The 14,929-nt window shown below is 41.7% G+C and overlaps 1 protein-coding gene across 2 annotated transcripts in view; it reads left to right on the top strand.

Annotated features, from left to right (window-relative positions):
• LOC309540035 (uncharacterized protein) overlaps positions 1-14,929 on the top strand; it is a 60,833-nt gene that overhangs the window by 17,533 nt on the left and 28,371 nt on the right. Inside the window, exons 8-9 of one of the 2 annotated variants that reach the window (XM_082236621.1) lie at positions 322-431; positions 4,147-4,518. The exons of the other annotated variant lie outside the window; for it this stretch is intronic. Coding sequence (XP_082092747.1) covers positions 322-431; positions 4,147-4,297 — 261 coding nt within the window. The 3' untranslated portion in view covers positions 4,298-4,518. Of the gene's footprint in view, positions 1-321; positions 432-4,146; positions 4,519-14,929 lie in introns of those variants that run through there. 2 annotated transcript variants of the gene reach the window in all.

Here is a 14,929-nt window from a genome sequence, read left to right as displayed (position 1 = left end):
CTTCACTACAATATTTCCTCTTTGGGATACTTCATTGATTCCATCATCCATCATCATCATCATCATAATTTGGATCAGGGGGACAATAGTGCATATACCATACTTGGAATATTATGTATAATTTTGATCACTGCTTCCACTCAAAAATATGGATTGGACTTTCTGTGGTGACACATGCTCCTTTTGAAATGTGTTTGTTTTATGCCTGTTCAATGTCTGCAAAGGACTATAGTCTCCCAGAGAAAGGGACATTGTCTGGGGATGCTCCTCATTCATAGCGATGATTTTCTGTTTTTTTCTTTCTCTCCACTCCTACTCTAGTATTTTATAAACCATCAAGTACAAAGTCGTAGAAAGTTTTTTTGGACTGGACTCTTTAAAGACAAGGAAGCACATTGGAAATGGCTATCAGGGAAAGTACCTGAATTCCAGTAAGTTTTGAAGCAACATTTGTTAATGGCATAAATTCCCAAAACCTGCAGATTCTGTTTACATAATTGATCCTTTCCCTCTCCAAATATATTTTGTCATGTAATTTTCTCTACTACCAAAGACCTACATATGTACTCCTCCACATCACTGTCCAGGTGAGTGACAGCTGCTTCTCACTAGTTTGGAGATGCAGGAAGGCTACTCTTTCTGCTTCTCTAACCTAATGAATGCGGTGATTCGGAAGAGGCTGAAGGCATCCTTATAAATGGTTTGTGCTGATTAGCTCAGCTTCAAAAGGACTAACAAGAACCTAAAGCTGAGCTACCCTCTCTTTAGGAAAGTATTTCTACGGTTATCTGCTAGACAATCTGAATAACCAGCAATCTCAAACCTAAAATAATAAGAGCAGATGAAGTAGTAGATAGGTAGCCGTGTTGGTCTGTCATAGTCAAAATAAAAAAAATTCCTTCCAGTAGCACCTTAAAGACCAACTAAGTTAGTTCTTGGTATGAGCTTTCGTGTGCATGCACACTTCTTCAGATACACTGAAACAGAAGTTGCCAGATCCTTCTATATAGTGAGAAGGTGGGGAGGGGTGTTATTCAGAAGGGTGGTGGGAATGGGAGATAGGCAGATAGCTGAGAGAGCCTGTTGACGACTCTTAACGACTGTAATAGGTCTTACAGGAAAAGGCAAGGGGTGAAAAGGTGAGAAATGGTTTAGTTATGTATAGTGAGATAAGAATCCAATGTCTTTGTTCAGCCCAGGTCTTTCCATGGTTTTAAGTTTGGTAATGAGTTGTAATTCAGCAGCTTCTCTTTCCAGTCTATTTCTGAAATTCCTTTGTAGTAAAACAGCTACTTTGAGATCTTGTATAGAATGTCCTGGGAGATTGAAGTGTTCTCCTACTGGTTTCTTTGTTTTGTGATTCTTGATGTCAGATTTATGTCCGTTTATTCTTTGGCGTAAGGTTTGGCCTGTTTGTCCAATATAGAGAGCTGAAGGACACTGTTGGCATTTGATGGCATACACAATGTTAGACGATGAGCAATTAAATAGTCCCGAGATGGTATGTGTGATGTTGTTGGGGCCAGTAATGGTGTTGTCCGGGTGTATGTGGCAGCAAAGTTGGCATCTGGGTTTATTGCAGGCTCTGGTGCCAGTGTCTGTGTTAAGTCTGGTTGTAGTATTATTGTGGGTTAGGAGTTGTTTAAGATTGGGTGGCTGTCTGTAGGCAATGAAAGGTCTTCCTCCCAGAGCTTGAGAAAGAGCAGATGAAGTAAGTGTGTAAGATATGGTAGATGAATCTCACTCTCTTGTATATAATCATAGACACATAGAAATTTGGAGTTGGATGAGACACCAATGGTCATTTATTGGACGGCTAAGGGAGCTGGGCATGTTTAGCCTGGAGAAGAGGAGGTTAAGGGGTGATATGATAGCCATGTTCAAATATATAAAAGGATGTCACATAGAGGAGGGAGAAAGGTTGTTTTCTGCTGCTCCAGAGAAGCGGACACGGAGCAATGGATCCAAACTACAAGAAAGAAGATTCCACCTAAACATTCGGAAGAACTTCCTGACAGTAAGAGCTGTTCGACAGTGGCATTTGCTGCCAAGGAGTGTGGTGGAGTCTCCTTCTTTGGAGGTCTTTAAGCAGAGGCTTGACAACCATATGTCAGGAGTGCTCTGATGGTGTTTCCTGCTTGGCAGGGGGTTGGACTCGATGGCCCTTGTGGTCTCTTCCAACTCTATGATTCTATGATTCTATTCCAACCCCTGCAAAGCTGGAATCACAACTGAAGAAGCCCTGGCAGATTCCTAATAGTTTTTGCTGTCAGCTGGCAGTTTAAGACAGTTCATGGTTCCCTTTAAGTATCTAACAATTCTTTTCAAGCTTGTGTGGATGGATGTACAAGGTCAGAGTAAATTCCCACGCATCCACAGCTTGGTAGTAGAACAGTGAACTGGTCTGGCATTTATTACCAAGACTGGATTAACAGAAGGCTGCTTTAAATTTTACAAGTTCTCCTGGAATAAAATCCAATGACATTCATCTCCATTGATGCGCCCAATACCAACCACTAATCCTTTTTGGCAAAGGTATTGAGTAAACTGTCGTGGCCTAAAATTTGCCACTGTTTCTTTAATACAAAAGGAACTGAGTCGGCATGATTCAGAGGCCTACAATGAATCGGCAAAGCCTGCATGACTCATGCAACCTTTCACCTACATATGCCTGTACATATGGAGTAGTCATTGATTGTATGTGGATTGGTTGGATGGTAGAAAGTTGGCTGAGTTTGGTGTGTATAAAAGATTTCGGTCGTTGTTGGAGAAGACTTTTTTTAAGAATAAAAGCAGAATTCTGCAAAGATACTCTTTTGTGCCAACAAGGGTCTGAGGACCAGGTGAAGGAGTCAAAGGAAGTCAGAACCTTTTCTTTTTCAAACACTGACATAAACTTTACAAATGGGCAGTGGGCTTGTATAATACTTGCTGGGAACTTAAACCCTGTATGCCAGTGGTTCCCAATTAGCTAAGTACTGCAGACCCCTTGTTTTTCAAAAGCCAAACCATGGGCCACCGTACCTTTGAACATTTTGATATCTCTGCAGCAGTTTTTGTTATGTGAATGGCGTCATGGAGTCCACCAATTGGGGACCAATGCTATATGTGATCTTAAAATTGATCAAAGGGCAGATCTCACCCAAACATCTCATGGGAGTAAAAAAAAAACCCACTACACCATTACTAGTAATTTCAATTTAATAGATTCATAGAGAGCTTTTAAAAAGAGGGATTTATAGAATACATTTACAACAGAATTTTAGATCTGTGTAGTGGGACTTGATTCAGTATACAATGGACACTGGAGAATGCAAGGCTTTACTAGAAGTGACAATAAGTGGGGGCTAGCGTGATATCTTTATCAACTATGGATAATTGCTTAAACATAGAATCAGCATGTAAGATTTAGATAAGATATATATGTGAGAGATATATCATTTCAGACAACTATATAATGGCTTTGTGGTTATAGATTATATTTTGTATTTCATTTGTAGACATAGCTATTTTTGTATCTGTATAGTGTCATTGCTATACTCATGCATGGGGTGGGTGATGGATGTGAGAGGAGGTGGATGAAGGCGGATGCAAATCTAACAAGGTTTTAATATGCTCAGAATAATTGCTACTGTGCTAACTCTGCTATCAGAAAGTAAGGATCTCTCTTTCAAAACCCTCTCTCCAACACCCACAAAAGTCCAGAGCAGATCTGAGGAGGATGTGGGTACATATGGAAAGGAGAGAGGGCCAGTTCTGTTGCAGAAATGGAAATCCTGGCAATAGCAGAAGTACTGCATTGGATACTGCCCAAAATTGTTAAATAAACTGAATGCAAGTTCTTGTGTGTAACAGAGCCTTCCAAAGGGAGACCTCATTATTTTTATTTTTATTTTTGTGGTTTCCTATGAGAAATTATTTCATATAAGAAGAAGAAAGACAGTCTTGACCCACAGTTCTTCTCCTTCTTCTTCTTTTACATGGTTAGAATTCTAAAATATGGGGAGAAAAATCCATCACAATTGTGGGTAGATGTTAAGAGAGAAAGAGATAAACATTTTTTTAATGGTAGAAGGCACGGGGAGTGGGTGAGGAAGTAAACATCCAATCTTGATTTGTCAGTGCTGCTGCTTCTTTTCTTTTCAGGTACTGGAATTTATATTCGCCACATGATGAATTGAACCATGACTGCACTGCAATGGTCTTTGATTGCTTTGGTGGTTGCTGGATGGCATTAGAATGTTATCTACAAATGCCGTATATTTGTAAGAAGGTGCCAGACGATGCTTGGCTCTAAGAAGACACCTGAAGATGAATGAAATTGGATCCCATGATCTCTACACAAAAGCAAAACCAAGAGATCACTTCCATCCCAATGTTTTAATGCACAATCCACACTCTGCCATCTAGATTATGGGACTCTTTGGCATCACCCTCACAGTCATCTTGAAAATACCTTATTCTGCAAGATCAGACACAGATGGCAACAAAAATAAAAAATGGAAGGGTCCAATCATAGCCTGTTTTCTGTTTAATGTATTTTTTTTGCAATGCATACCAATATTTGTTTCCTTACTCTGTGTGTTTGATGCCCCATTGCCCCTTCTGATCTCCATCGCCAATAACTTACAAGGCACAGAAGGACAACCATGAATGCCAGGCAATGAGAATGGGAGCCACCCAACGTTTGGTGTCTCCTTCTAGCAGACTAATCACAAATACAACTTTGGAAATTCAGGCACCCTTACTCTCATATAGAGCTAATATTGGGCAACAAACACCTTGAACTGCTCTTGATTTCTTCAGAAATTGGCAGGGGGCATGACTGGGGCCCACACCAGTGTAGGGAAACTGTTTCACTGTCGAACTGCTCTTAGTGTCAGAAAGAGGTTTAGTTGGAATCTTCTTTCTTGTAACTTGTAACCATGGGTCTAGACTTCCAGGTACCATGGGAATGGCAGATGGAGCGTGAGCCTGGTCGTTCCAACAGGCTTGATCTTCACAAGGGGGTTACGGGGAGTATTTCGGTAATACCTAGGTATGTATGAATTTTGTTTTCCTAGCTTGATCAAAATTATTTATTATTTCATAGCAGGTATATAGTTAAAAGCTTAGGCGGCTTCAAGCACCCCTTGCACCCCCAGGTAAAGACGACCCTGCATGGAACACTACCCTTTTTTCTGGAAAAATAAAACTGGTGGCATGTATGTTTTGATGATGGTACATTCAGTAAACGTATACCGAACATGTTGAAATTCAATTGCTTCTGTTCCTTTTCTTTGTGCTTTAACTTTGCAAATGAAGATTTACACTAATGCACTTTGCCATCTTTCCTGGTATAGGAAGCTTTCCAATATTACTAGCAGAGTTTATGAGGAGTAAGGATTCTTCTGGGGGATATGCTTTGAAGGTAAAGTATGTACCCAGCCTAAATAAAAAATAAAACTAATAACTTTTGAAAAAATAAGCAGTATATCAAATCTGAAATCAACATTTTCCTGTATTTATGCTTTATATTGCATGCTGATTGGATATGATCAGCAGCCAATCAGGAAATGCTATAGCATAAATGGGAGGAGTTTTGGAACGCCTGACATCACAAGGGAGGTGGTTCTTAGCCAGTGGGAGGATGAAATTAGAGAAAAGATTGTTCCATGACAACACCAAGGTATCCTAACAGAAAGAGGTCTGATGGGTGGAACACTTTCCTTACAAGCTATGATAATTGCAGGGACTTATTCCAGGGCCGAAAGGTCACTAAGAGGCTAAATGATTAGGAGCTTTTATAAACTACAGATGGTTTTTGTCTTTTAAATACTAGAACTTAGGGCCATCCAATGAAACTGGGTGGTGGTACATTATAAGGATGTGCACAGGTGCTGTCTTGCCAGTGCCCCATAATGGCTGTTTGGCCAATAGCAACCACCAGGCAAGCAAGAGGTTCTTTGGATTCCACTGGACAGAGAATTGACAGACTCTTAGGTAGAGACAAACTTTTAATAATTGGTTAACATTAGCAAAGAAATTAATCAGCAACGTAGAATAGAGTCTAATATAAAGCCAACAGCAACTGGAAATAACTACAAAGCTAGCAATATAACCAATAAGCAAAATATCTTAGGCAAAAATAATCATTATACAGATAGCATAGGTTCAGTCACCCCAGCCAATGGAGATCTGTAAGGATTATCTGGGACACTTCAGACTGGCAGGTGGACATTCTCTTCACATTCTGGAATGGAGCATAGAACAATGTATCAAGATCTCCCTGTCTCCTTCAGCTGCTGGCCCTTATATAGTCCATAGTGTAGGTCTCCTGACAAGCTGACAACAGATGCAATTCATGATGTTAATTCCATTCTCATCCTCCCAGCCTGGGAGTCGACGCACGTGGGCATGAGAGCCTTCATTTGTATTCTTTATCTCTGTGGTTCGGTCAAAGTAAGGTTACTTTCCTTGTTCCCAGACAACTGCTTCCTCCTTCCTTCCCCCATGCAGTCAGGTGTTTGATAGCTGGCCAAGCCATGAAGTGGCTTTCACTTCTTCTCAAACAGCCATGTTCCTTATATTAAAGCTCCAGCTACATTGCAAACCAGGAGCACCACATTCTGGTTTATTCCCTGGCAATACAGGTGCCCTGCTCTGATTCATGGGCCCAGTTTATTTATCCAGATCCAGATCATGATCCAGAAAATATAAGGCTTCGGATAACCCATTTACTAGCATATCAAGGGCTGCTAGTTCAGATGGCTTTGAAACCGGATTAGACAACAGCCGCCTTCTTTCTTTCTTTTAGCCACAGCATCAGATGTCAGGCTGGGTCATTGCAAAAAGAAAACAAAATGGCACACTTGGAGAGCCTGTGTAACAGCTTCCCCTCTACTTCTTTTCCAGGTCCAACTCATGGTGTCCAAAGTCTTGCTAGATTCAGTTGGATTTATAGGCATCCAACTGAGACCAGATCTAGGACTCCATCTTTTCTGATGATCAGGAGGTAGTTATATAATTAAATGTATATATACCTTCCATCAAGGATGGAGAGGATGTTATTGGTCTACCTCTCCTGACATCCCCAACCATTGACCATGATGCTGTGATGGAGGGAATTGGCACCCAGGAACATCTGAAGACCTCAAATGATAATGACAATGATAATGATAATGATAATAATCATAGCAATTTTTACTTATACCCTGGCAGCTTCCAACAGATTAAAAACAGAATAAAACATCACACATTAAAAACTTCCCTAATAGATCCCACACTATCTATTAAATGGTGAACCTCTTACTGGAGCCCTGTAAACTAGATGTCCAGGAGTTTAGAGAGGAATAGGGTGCAAAATGAGAATGTGCTATATTACTTAAACCATTTTTTAAAATGTCTTGGAATCCATATGGAACATCTCTTTTGGTTTAAAACTGAGATTGATCCAACGAAAGGAAAAGAGAGAGACGATTCAATTATGTTGGACTCAACAATGTCTTCATGGGAAAGGATTGTCTAATACTGATAGAGGCCGCTTTCTACCTAATGTGCTCATAGTCTTATTCTCCATTTGTTTTTATCTGATTCTAGATTGTTGCTTCACAGACAAAACTGAGAGGATGGAGAAGCCAGCACCCGCAAAGCCTACAAAGCCCAAAACCCCCACAAAGCCTGCAACACCAGCGAAGGCAGAACAACCTGCAACCATAACTGATGGTCTGTATACAGCGCAGTCATATGGGATGAGGTTTCTCATAAAGGAGAGGAATGCGCAAGAAATGCACAGCTTCCGCCTGCTTCTTTTCCAGGTCCAACTTGTGGTCTCCAAAGTCTTTTGGGGTTTTTTTGTAAATTTATTTATTTTGGTTTTTCCGGGGTTGGCGCGATCTGGGAATGGCGGATTCCCTCCGAGCTCCGGAGGGAATCGGCTCAGCGGTGGATGGGTCTTTGCCATGCCGGCGACACGGGGACCCTTAAAAACCGCAGGCGCGGAAGCCTGCGGACTGAAGACTCGGTGGGTGCCTTAAGCGCCCCCCCTGATTCGCGAAGAGCCTTTTTAAAGGCTGCGGAGGGGATACGGGGGACGGCACGGTGCTGAGAGTCGATCGCTACTGCCGCTGAGTGAAGCCGCGAGCCATGACTGGAGAGCGCTGACTTCCTTCCTTGAAATTTGGACTGAAAAGAAAAACCCGTGAGTAAATTGGAATTGGACTTTAAGAATTTTACCTTCTGAATTTGAGACGATCGGGGTGTGTGCTAAAAGGAAGTCCGCACCCCCCCCCTTGCAGACGATCCAGAGCAACGATAAGAACTAAGCTGGAGTGCCTACCCTGTAAAGGGTGAGTTTAAAAAGACAGTAACTTCCAAGATTTGGAAAAGTAATTTTGAGCAGGAGAGTGGAGTGTTGGAAGTTGTTTGTTTTGCTGTAAACAACCCTCCCTCCCGGGCCCGGGAGCGTCCTGTTTTGGAGCTTGTGTAAGAGGTGCAGAGTTTGACAGCTGTCAAAGCTGTCAAACGGACTGTTAATAGTGGAAAAATTGCTACTTAAGATTCCTCTGGATTAAAAGGAGTTACAATTGAACTAAAATTGTTGGAAACAAAGAAACAATAACAAGATAGAGGACTGTTGGAGAAAAGAACACTAAGTAACCAGATTCCCTCTAGGGGGAATTCTGTGGAATTACAATGGCTGTGGATGGAAAGATACTGGGGGAAATCGAAAGGATGTTCTATTTGGTGGGAATCTTACAAGAGTAGACTACGGCTATGAGCAAACAATTGATGACTTTGACTTCTGAAACAAGCAGTTCTGCTGAATGTAACGAGGACCTGAATGAGAAAGAATCCACAGCTGAACCAGAAATGATAACTAAAGAAGAGGAGAAGACAAAACAAGAAAGAGAAAAAGTGAAGTGGGAAAACACTAACCAGAAGCTGACACCTGCGGAATATAAGCAAGGAGACTATTGGATTAAACCTACTACAAGTCTACGAAAGATGCAGAAGACGAAAGTGGAGGCCCTGGGATTTTATGAAATTCAGGAATTTGGAATAAAGAAATATAATTGGGGCCTCCACATAGACTCTGACTTTGATTACCTTCAAGATTCATGCCTTGTGGAAATTCTTCAGCAGCTGTCTTCAAATATGGGAAGAGACTATGGACTGATTGTGAAAGAATTCTTTCGAGATCCGATGACCGACATAAAGGATTACCAACAAGACCGGCGGAGAGGGACTGAAAGAGACTTGAGAGCCTCGGACGTGAGGAACCCAGGCTAAGAACTGTTATTTTGGACATGTTTCAGGAAGGGACGCAAATCGGGGATGGGAGGGAGGGAAGGATCTAATTTTAACAACACTCAAGACCAGGGGGTTTAGTTAATAAGATTATCATTCAAGACAAAATGGGAAATCGATGGAAGGGAACTGGGGTCCAACTTAGAAAAAATTTATTTTTGCTTTTCTCTATAAAAGGATTAATATTAAGATGGATAAGAGGAGAAATACCAATTTGCTGACATAAATTTGGGAATAGGGATGCAAGGGAGGGGGTGGGGGGAAGTCAAGGACCAGGGTTAGAAAATAAGTTTTTCGGAAATTATACACGTTTGTTGTTTTTTTCTGTGTTTGTTTTTGTGTTTTGTTGTTGTCTATATAAAATGTGAAAACTCAATAAAAAATTAAAAAAAAAACAGAGGATGGGGAAGCCAGCACCCGCAAAGCCTGCAAAGCCCAAAAAACCCACAAAGCCTGCAGCACCAGCGAAGGCAGAACAACCTGCAACCATAACTGATGGTCTGTATACAGCGCAGTCATATGGGACGAGGTTTCTCATAAAGTAGAGGAATGCGCAAGAAATGCACAGCTTCCGCCTGCTTCTTTTCCAGGTCCAACTTGTGGTCTCCATAGTCTTTTTGGGATTGTTTGTTTTTAATTTATTTATTTGGTTTTGCAAATTAAAATTTTACAGTCACATATCAACATACAAAATAAAAACAAGATTCCAGAGAATTTCCTGGACTTCCCCCCTCCCCTTTGTGGGTCCTATTGTTGGTCATTTCCTCCTGCATCTTTTATAATAATGCAAATCTTTTACATTTATTTCTTTTTTAATTAACTTTTATTGATAAATACAACACTCAGAAACACAAAAAAACAAAACAAACTTATCATATATATATATATATATATATATATATATATATATATATATATATACACACAACTTAATTCCTATGAAAGAAAACAATCAAACATACGTTAATCCAAAGAAATATCAAATTACATAAAATAACTAAATACAAAAACATAAATCTTGACTTCCCTGCACCTATGTGTGGCTTCCTTTGTTTCTTTTCTTCTTTTCGCTGTGTTATCAATATTATTCTTGTCTATCTCATCTTATACCCATTTCTTCTTAATTTTTTACTCTATCAATTTCATTCATTGCATATTGAGATATATATATATATATATATATATATATATATATATATATATTTGCTTTCGTAGATTTTCACGGGTATAGGAATGCAGGTTTTGGTGTCTTCGGGTGTCTTCCCGTGTAAGAGTCGGGGTGTCTGTGCGACGTTTCGACGAGGTCTCACTCGTCATCTTCAGGCTGGTGCTTTCGGCTTCTTGTTACTGGAACAGAGCAGAATCTGGTGTTTGAGTTCCTATAAATACTGTTGAGGGGTGTGGTGTATAGCCTCCAACGTTCTGGGCAGAGAGGAAGTTCCTAGATTAGTGTGCCTTTTCTTCTTTTGTTCCTTAATTACTTGAGGGATATCTTGGGTGATTTCATGAGTGATATTCTGAATATCACTGGGTGGGTCATTAATTACTTGAGGGATATCTTGGGTGATTTCATGAGTGATATTCTGAATACCACTGGGTGGGTCATTAAGTGTAGATTAGTTGCTAAAGCTTTTGTGTCTTGACCTCTTGAGCTTGTGAAGAGTTTTTCTGAGAAGATGGCTGTGCTGCATTTAGTTGTGCTCTGGCTTGGCTTCGTGTATAGGGGCGAGCTGTGGTTTTGTGCTTTGTGCCAGCCAGATCTGTGTAGGGATTGCAGGGGGGTGCAGCATCCGGAGGTGCCACTATAGTTTGGTTGCTGGATGGAGTCTGTAATATGTCTGTGGAGAGGGTCTGGGTTTGGGTCTGGTGTGGTTGATTGGTGACGGCGTTCTGTGTGCCTCTGGTTCTGGTGTCGGTTTTTGTGGGGAGGGCTAATTTCCAGATGTCTGGCAGGCGGGACGTGTCGTCACGCTTGTTCATGTTGTGAGGGTGTTTCTCTATCTCGATGGCTTCCATGATTATTCTCTTGTGGTGATGTTCCATGTTAAAGAGCAATTTGGAATCTGCAAAATTAATTTCGTGTCCTGTTTCTTTCATGTGTTGGAAAAGAGAGGAAGTTTTTTCTTCTTTTTTGACGGCATTCTTGTGTTCTGCGATACGTGCATTTATTCGTCTGTTTGTTTGTCCAATGTACGTGGCTGGGCAGACTTTGCAGGGTATTTCATAGACCCCTTGGTTTTCCAGCTGGATTTTGTCTTTGGGGTTTCTGAGGATATTGGCTATTTTTTGGTTGGTGCAGAAGGCTGTTTTGATATTGTGTTTATGGAGGATTTTGCTGATTTTGTCTGTAGTGCCCTTGATATAAGGAAGGAGGGCCATGCCATTGTTTTCTTCTGTGTCTTGGTTTTTGGGGGGTGTTTCTTTTTGGATTAGCTTCGTAACCCTGTTTTTCTGGTATCCATTGGCGATTAACACATTTGAGAGATTCTGTAACTCAGTTGTCAAGTGGTCTTTGTCAGCCAGGCGTTTGGTTCTGGAGATGAGAGTCTTGGCTACGGAGTTTATTTGTGCAGGATGGTGGTGTGATTGTGCATGTAAGTAGCGGTTGGTGTGTGTTTTTTTCCGGTAGATAGTGTGTCCTAGGGAGCCATCAGGTTTTTTGTAGATTAGGACGTCAAGAAAGGGGAGTTGGTTGTTGTCTTCTATTTCCATAGTGAATTGTATTTTGGGGTGTAGGCTGTTGAGATGTGTGAGGAAGCTATCTAGTTTTTCTTTCCCGTGTGGCCAAATTACAAAGGTGTCGTCAACATATCTGAGCCAAAGTTTGGGTTTGTGTTCTGACTTGTCTAAAGCATTGGTTTCAAAGTGTTCCATGTACAGATTTGCGATGACCGGTGAGAGGGGTGATCCCATGGGTGCTCCTTCTATCTGTTTGTATCTTTGTCCATTGTGGATGAAGTACGTGTTGGTTAGGCAGTGGTTGGTCAGGTCCAGGATGTATTTGGGGGGGTTGTATTTGTTTTGAATGGCTGTCAAGGCTTCATTAATGGGCACTTGAGTGAAGAGAGATACAACATCGAAGCTCACAAGTAGGTCATCGGGATGTAGGTATTGTTTCTTTATTGTTTCTATGAACTGGAAGGAGTTAGTAACGTGTGAAGCGATGGATTCTGCATAGGGCTGAAGTTGCTTAGCGAGAAATTTAGCGAGATTTTGTAGAGGTGAGCCTATGGAGCTGACTATTGGTCTGAGTGGTGTTCCTTCTTTGTGTATCTTGGGGAGACCGTAGAGTTTGGGGCATCTGGATGATTTTTCTCTGGGGATGATTCTTAGCTGGATTTCTTCACTGATAGGAGAGGCTTTTATTTTGGATTTGGTGGTTTTTTCCAGATAGGTGGTGGGATCTGTTTTTATAGGTTGGTAGGTAGGGTCTTGGAGTAGATTTGATAGTTTTGCTTGGTAGTCCGATGTGTTCATCACAACAGTGGCGTTGCCTTTGTCTGCTGGGAGAATGATTATGTTGTTGTCTTTCCTCAGGTTGGTGAGTGCTTTCTGTTCTTCTTTGTGTAAATTGCTTCTGGGTGGTTTGCTGGAGCAGAGGATGTTGGTGACTTCAAGTCTGATTTTATTGGCTTCATCTGGGTCGATTTTGGTCAGGCTAGCTTCGACTCCGCATATGATGTTTTCCGTGGGGATGCGTCTCGGGGCGACTGCAAAGTTGAAACCTTTGGAGAGTACTTTGGTTTCAGTTGGGGTGAGGATCCTGTTTGATATGTTATGTACTGTTTGTTTCATGGGTTGTTGTGGAGGGTGGCTGGGCTTCTGGCGTTTTTCTAGTTTGTAGAGTTTGTTGGTGTGTCTGTCTGTCTTATGTGAGGTCTCAGTTTCAGCTCTCCAGACGGCTAGTTGTTTGCATTTGTCCCAGAGTGCAGGGTGGATTTTGTTGCATAGTTTGAGGTGAAGAGTGAGCAGATCTTTGTTGGTTTGGTTTAGTAGGTATCTTTTCTTATGTATTTCGTTTCTGATTAGGGATAGTTCAGTTCGTTTCAGGATCCTTTCGGTAGCTGGGGTTTTAGAGTGGAATTTAAGTTGGAAGCATGTGGGAGTTAAGTTGTTGTCTCGGCAGTTGCGTAGGAACAGGAGATCACATAAGATGGTGGCTCTTCGGATTTCTAGTTTCTCGTAGGTTCTTGTCAGCTGGAAGGTTTCCTCCCCGTAGAGGTGAGATATTTGCTTTCGTAGATTTTCACGGGTATAGGAATGCAGGTTTTGGTGTCTTCGGGTGTCTTCCCGTGTAAGAGTCGGGGTGTCTGTGCGACGTTTCGACGAGGTCTCACTCGTCATCTTCAGGCTGGTGCTTTCGGCTTCTTGTTACTGGAACAGAGCAGAATCTGGTGTTTGAGTTCCTATAAATACTGTTGAGGGGTGTGGTGTATAGCCTCCAACGTTCTGGGCAGAGAGGAAGTTCCTAGATTAGTGTGCCTTTTCTTCTTTTGTTCCTTAATTACTTGAGGGATATCTTGGGTGATTTCATGAGTGATATTCTGAATATCACTGGGTGGGTCATTAATTACTTGAGGGATATCTTGGGTGATTTCATGAGTGATATTCTGAATACCACTGGGTGGGTCATTAAGTGTAGATTAGTTGCTAAAGCTTTTGTGTCTTGACCTCTTGAGCTTGTGAAGAGTTTTTCTGAGAAGATGGCTGTGCTGCATTTAGTTGTGCTCTGGCTTGGCTTCGTGTATAGGGGCGAGCTGTGGTTTTGTGCTTTGTGCCAGCCAGATCTGTGTAGGGATTGCAGGGGGGTGCAGCATCCGGAGGTGCCACTATAGTTTGGTTGCTGGATGGAGTCTGTAATATGTCTGTGGAGAGGGTCTGGGTTTGGGTCTGGTGTGGTTGATTGGTGACGGCGTTCTGTGTGCCTCTGGTTCTGGTGTCGGTTTTTGTGGGGAGGGCTAATTTCCAGATGTCTGGCAGGCGGGACGTGTCGTCACGCTTGTTCATGTTGTGAGGGTGTTTCTCTATCTCGATGGCTTCCATGATTATTCTCTTGTGGTGATGTTCCATGTTAAAGAGCAATTTGGAATCTGCAAAATTAATTTCGTGTCCTGTTTCTTTCATGTGTTGGAAAAGAGAGGAAGTTTTTTCTTCTTTTTTGACGGCATTCTTGTGTTCTGCGATACGTGCATTTATTCGTCTGTTTGTTTGTCCAATGTACGTGGCTGGGCAGACTTTGCAGGGTATTTCATAGACCCCTTGGTTTTCCAGCTGGATTTTGTCTTTTGGGTTTCTGAGGATATTGGCTATTTTTTGGTTGGTGCAGAAGGCTGTTTTGATATTGTGTTTATGGAGGATTTTGCTGATTTTGTCTGTAGTGCCCTTGATATAAGGAAGGAGGGCCATGCCATTGTTTTCTTCTGTGTCTTGGTTTTTGGGGGGTGTTTCTTTTTGGATTAGCTTCGTAACCCTGTTTTTCTGGTATCCATTGGCGATTAACACATTTGAGAGATTCTGTAACTCAGTTGTCAAGTGGTCTTTGTCAGCCAGGCGTTTGGTTCTGGAGATGAGAGTCTTGGCTACGGAGTTTATTTGTGCAGGATGGTGGTGTGATTGTGCATGTAAGTAGCGGTTGGTGTGT

Source organism: Podarcis vaucheri (assembly GCF_965113315.1).
Source record: "Podarcis vaucheri genome assembly, chromosome: 9".
Classification (NCBI taxonomy): domain Eukaryota; kingdom Metazoa; phylum Chordata; class Lepidosauria; order Squamata; family Lacertidae; genus Podarcis; species Podarcis vaucheri.
Note: the sequence above shows the minus strand (reverse complement) of the source record. Positions and strands in the feature narration are given on the sequence as shown.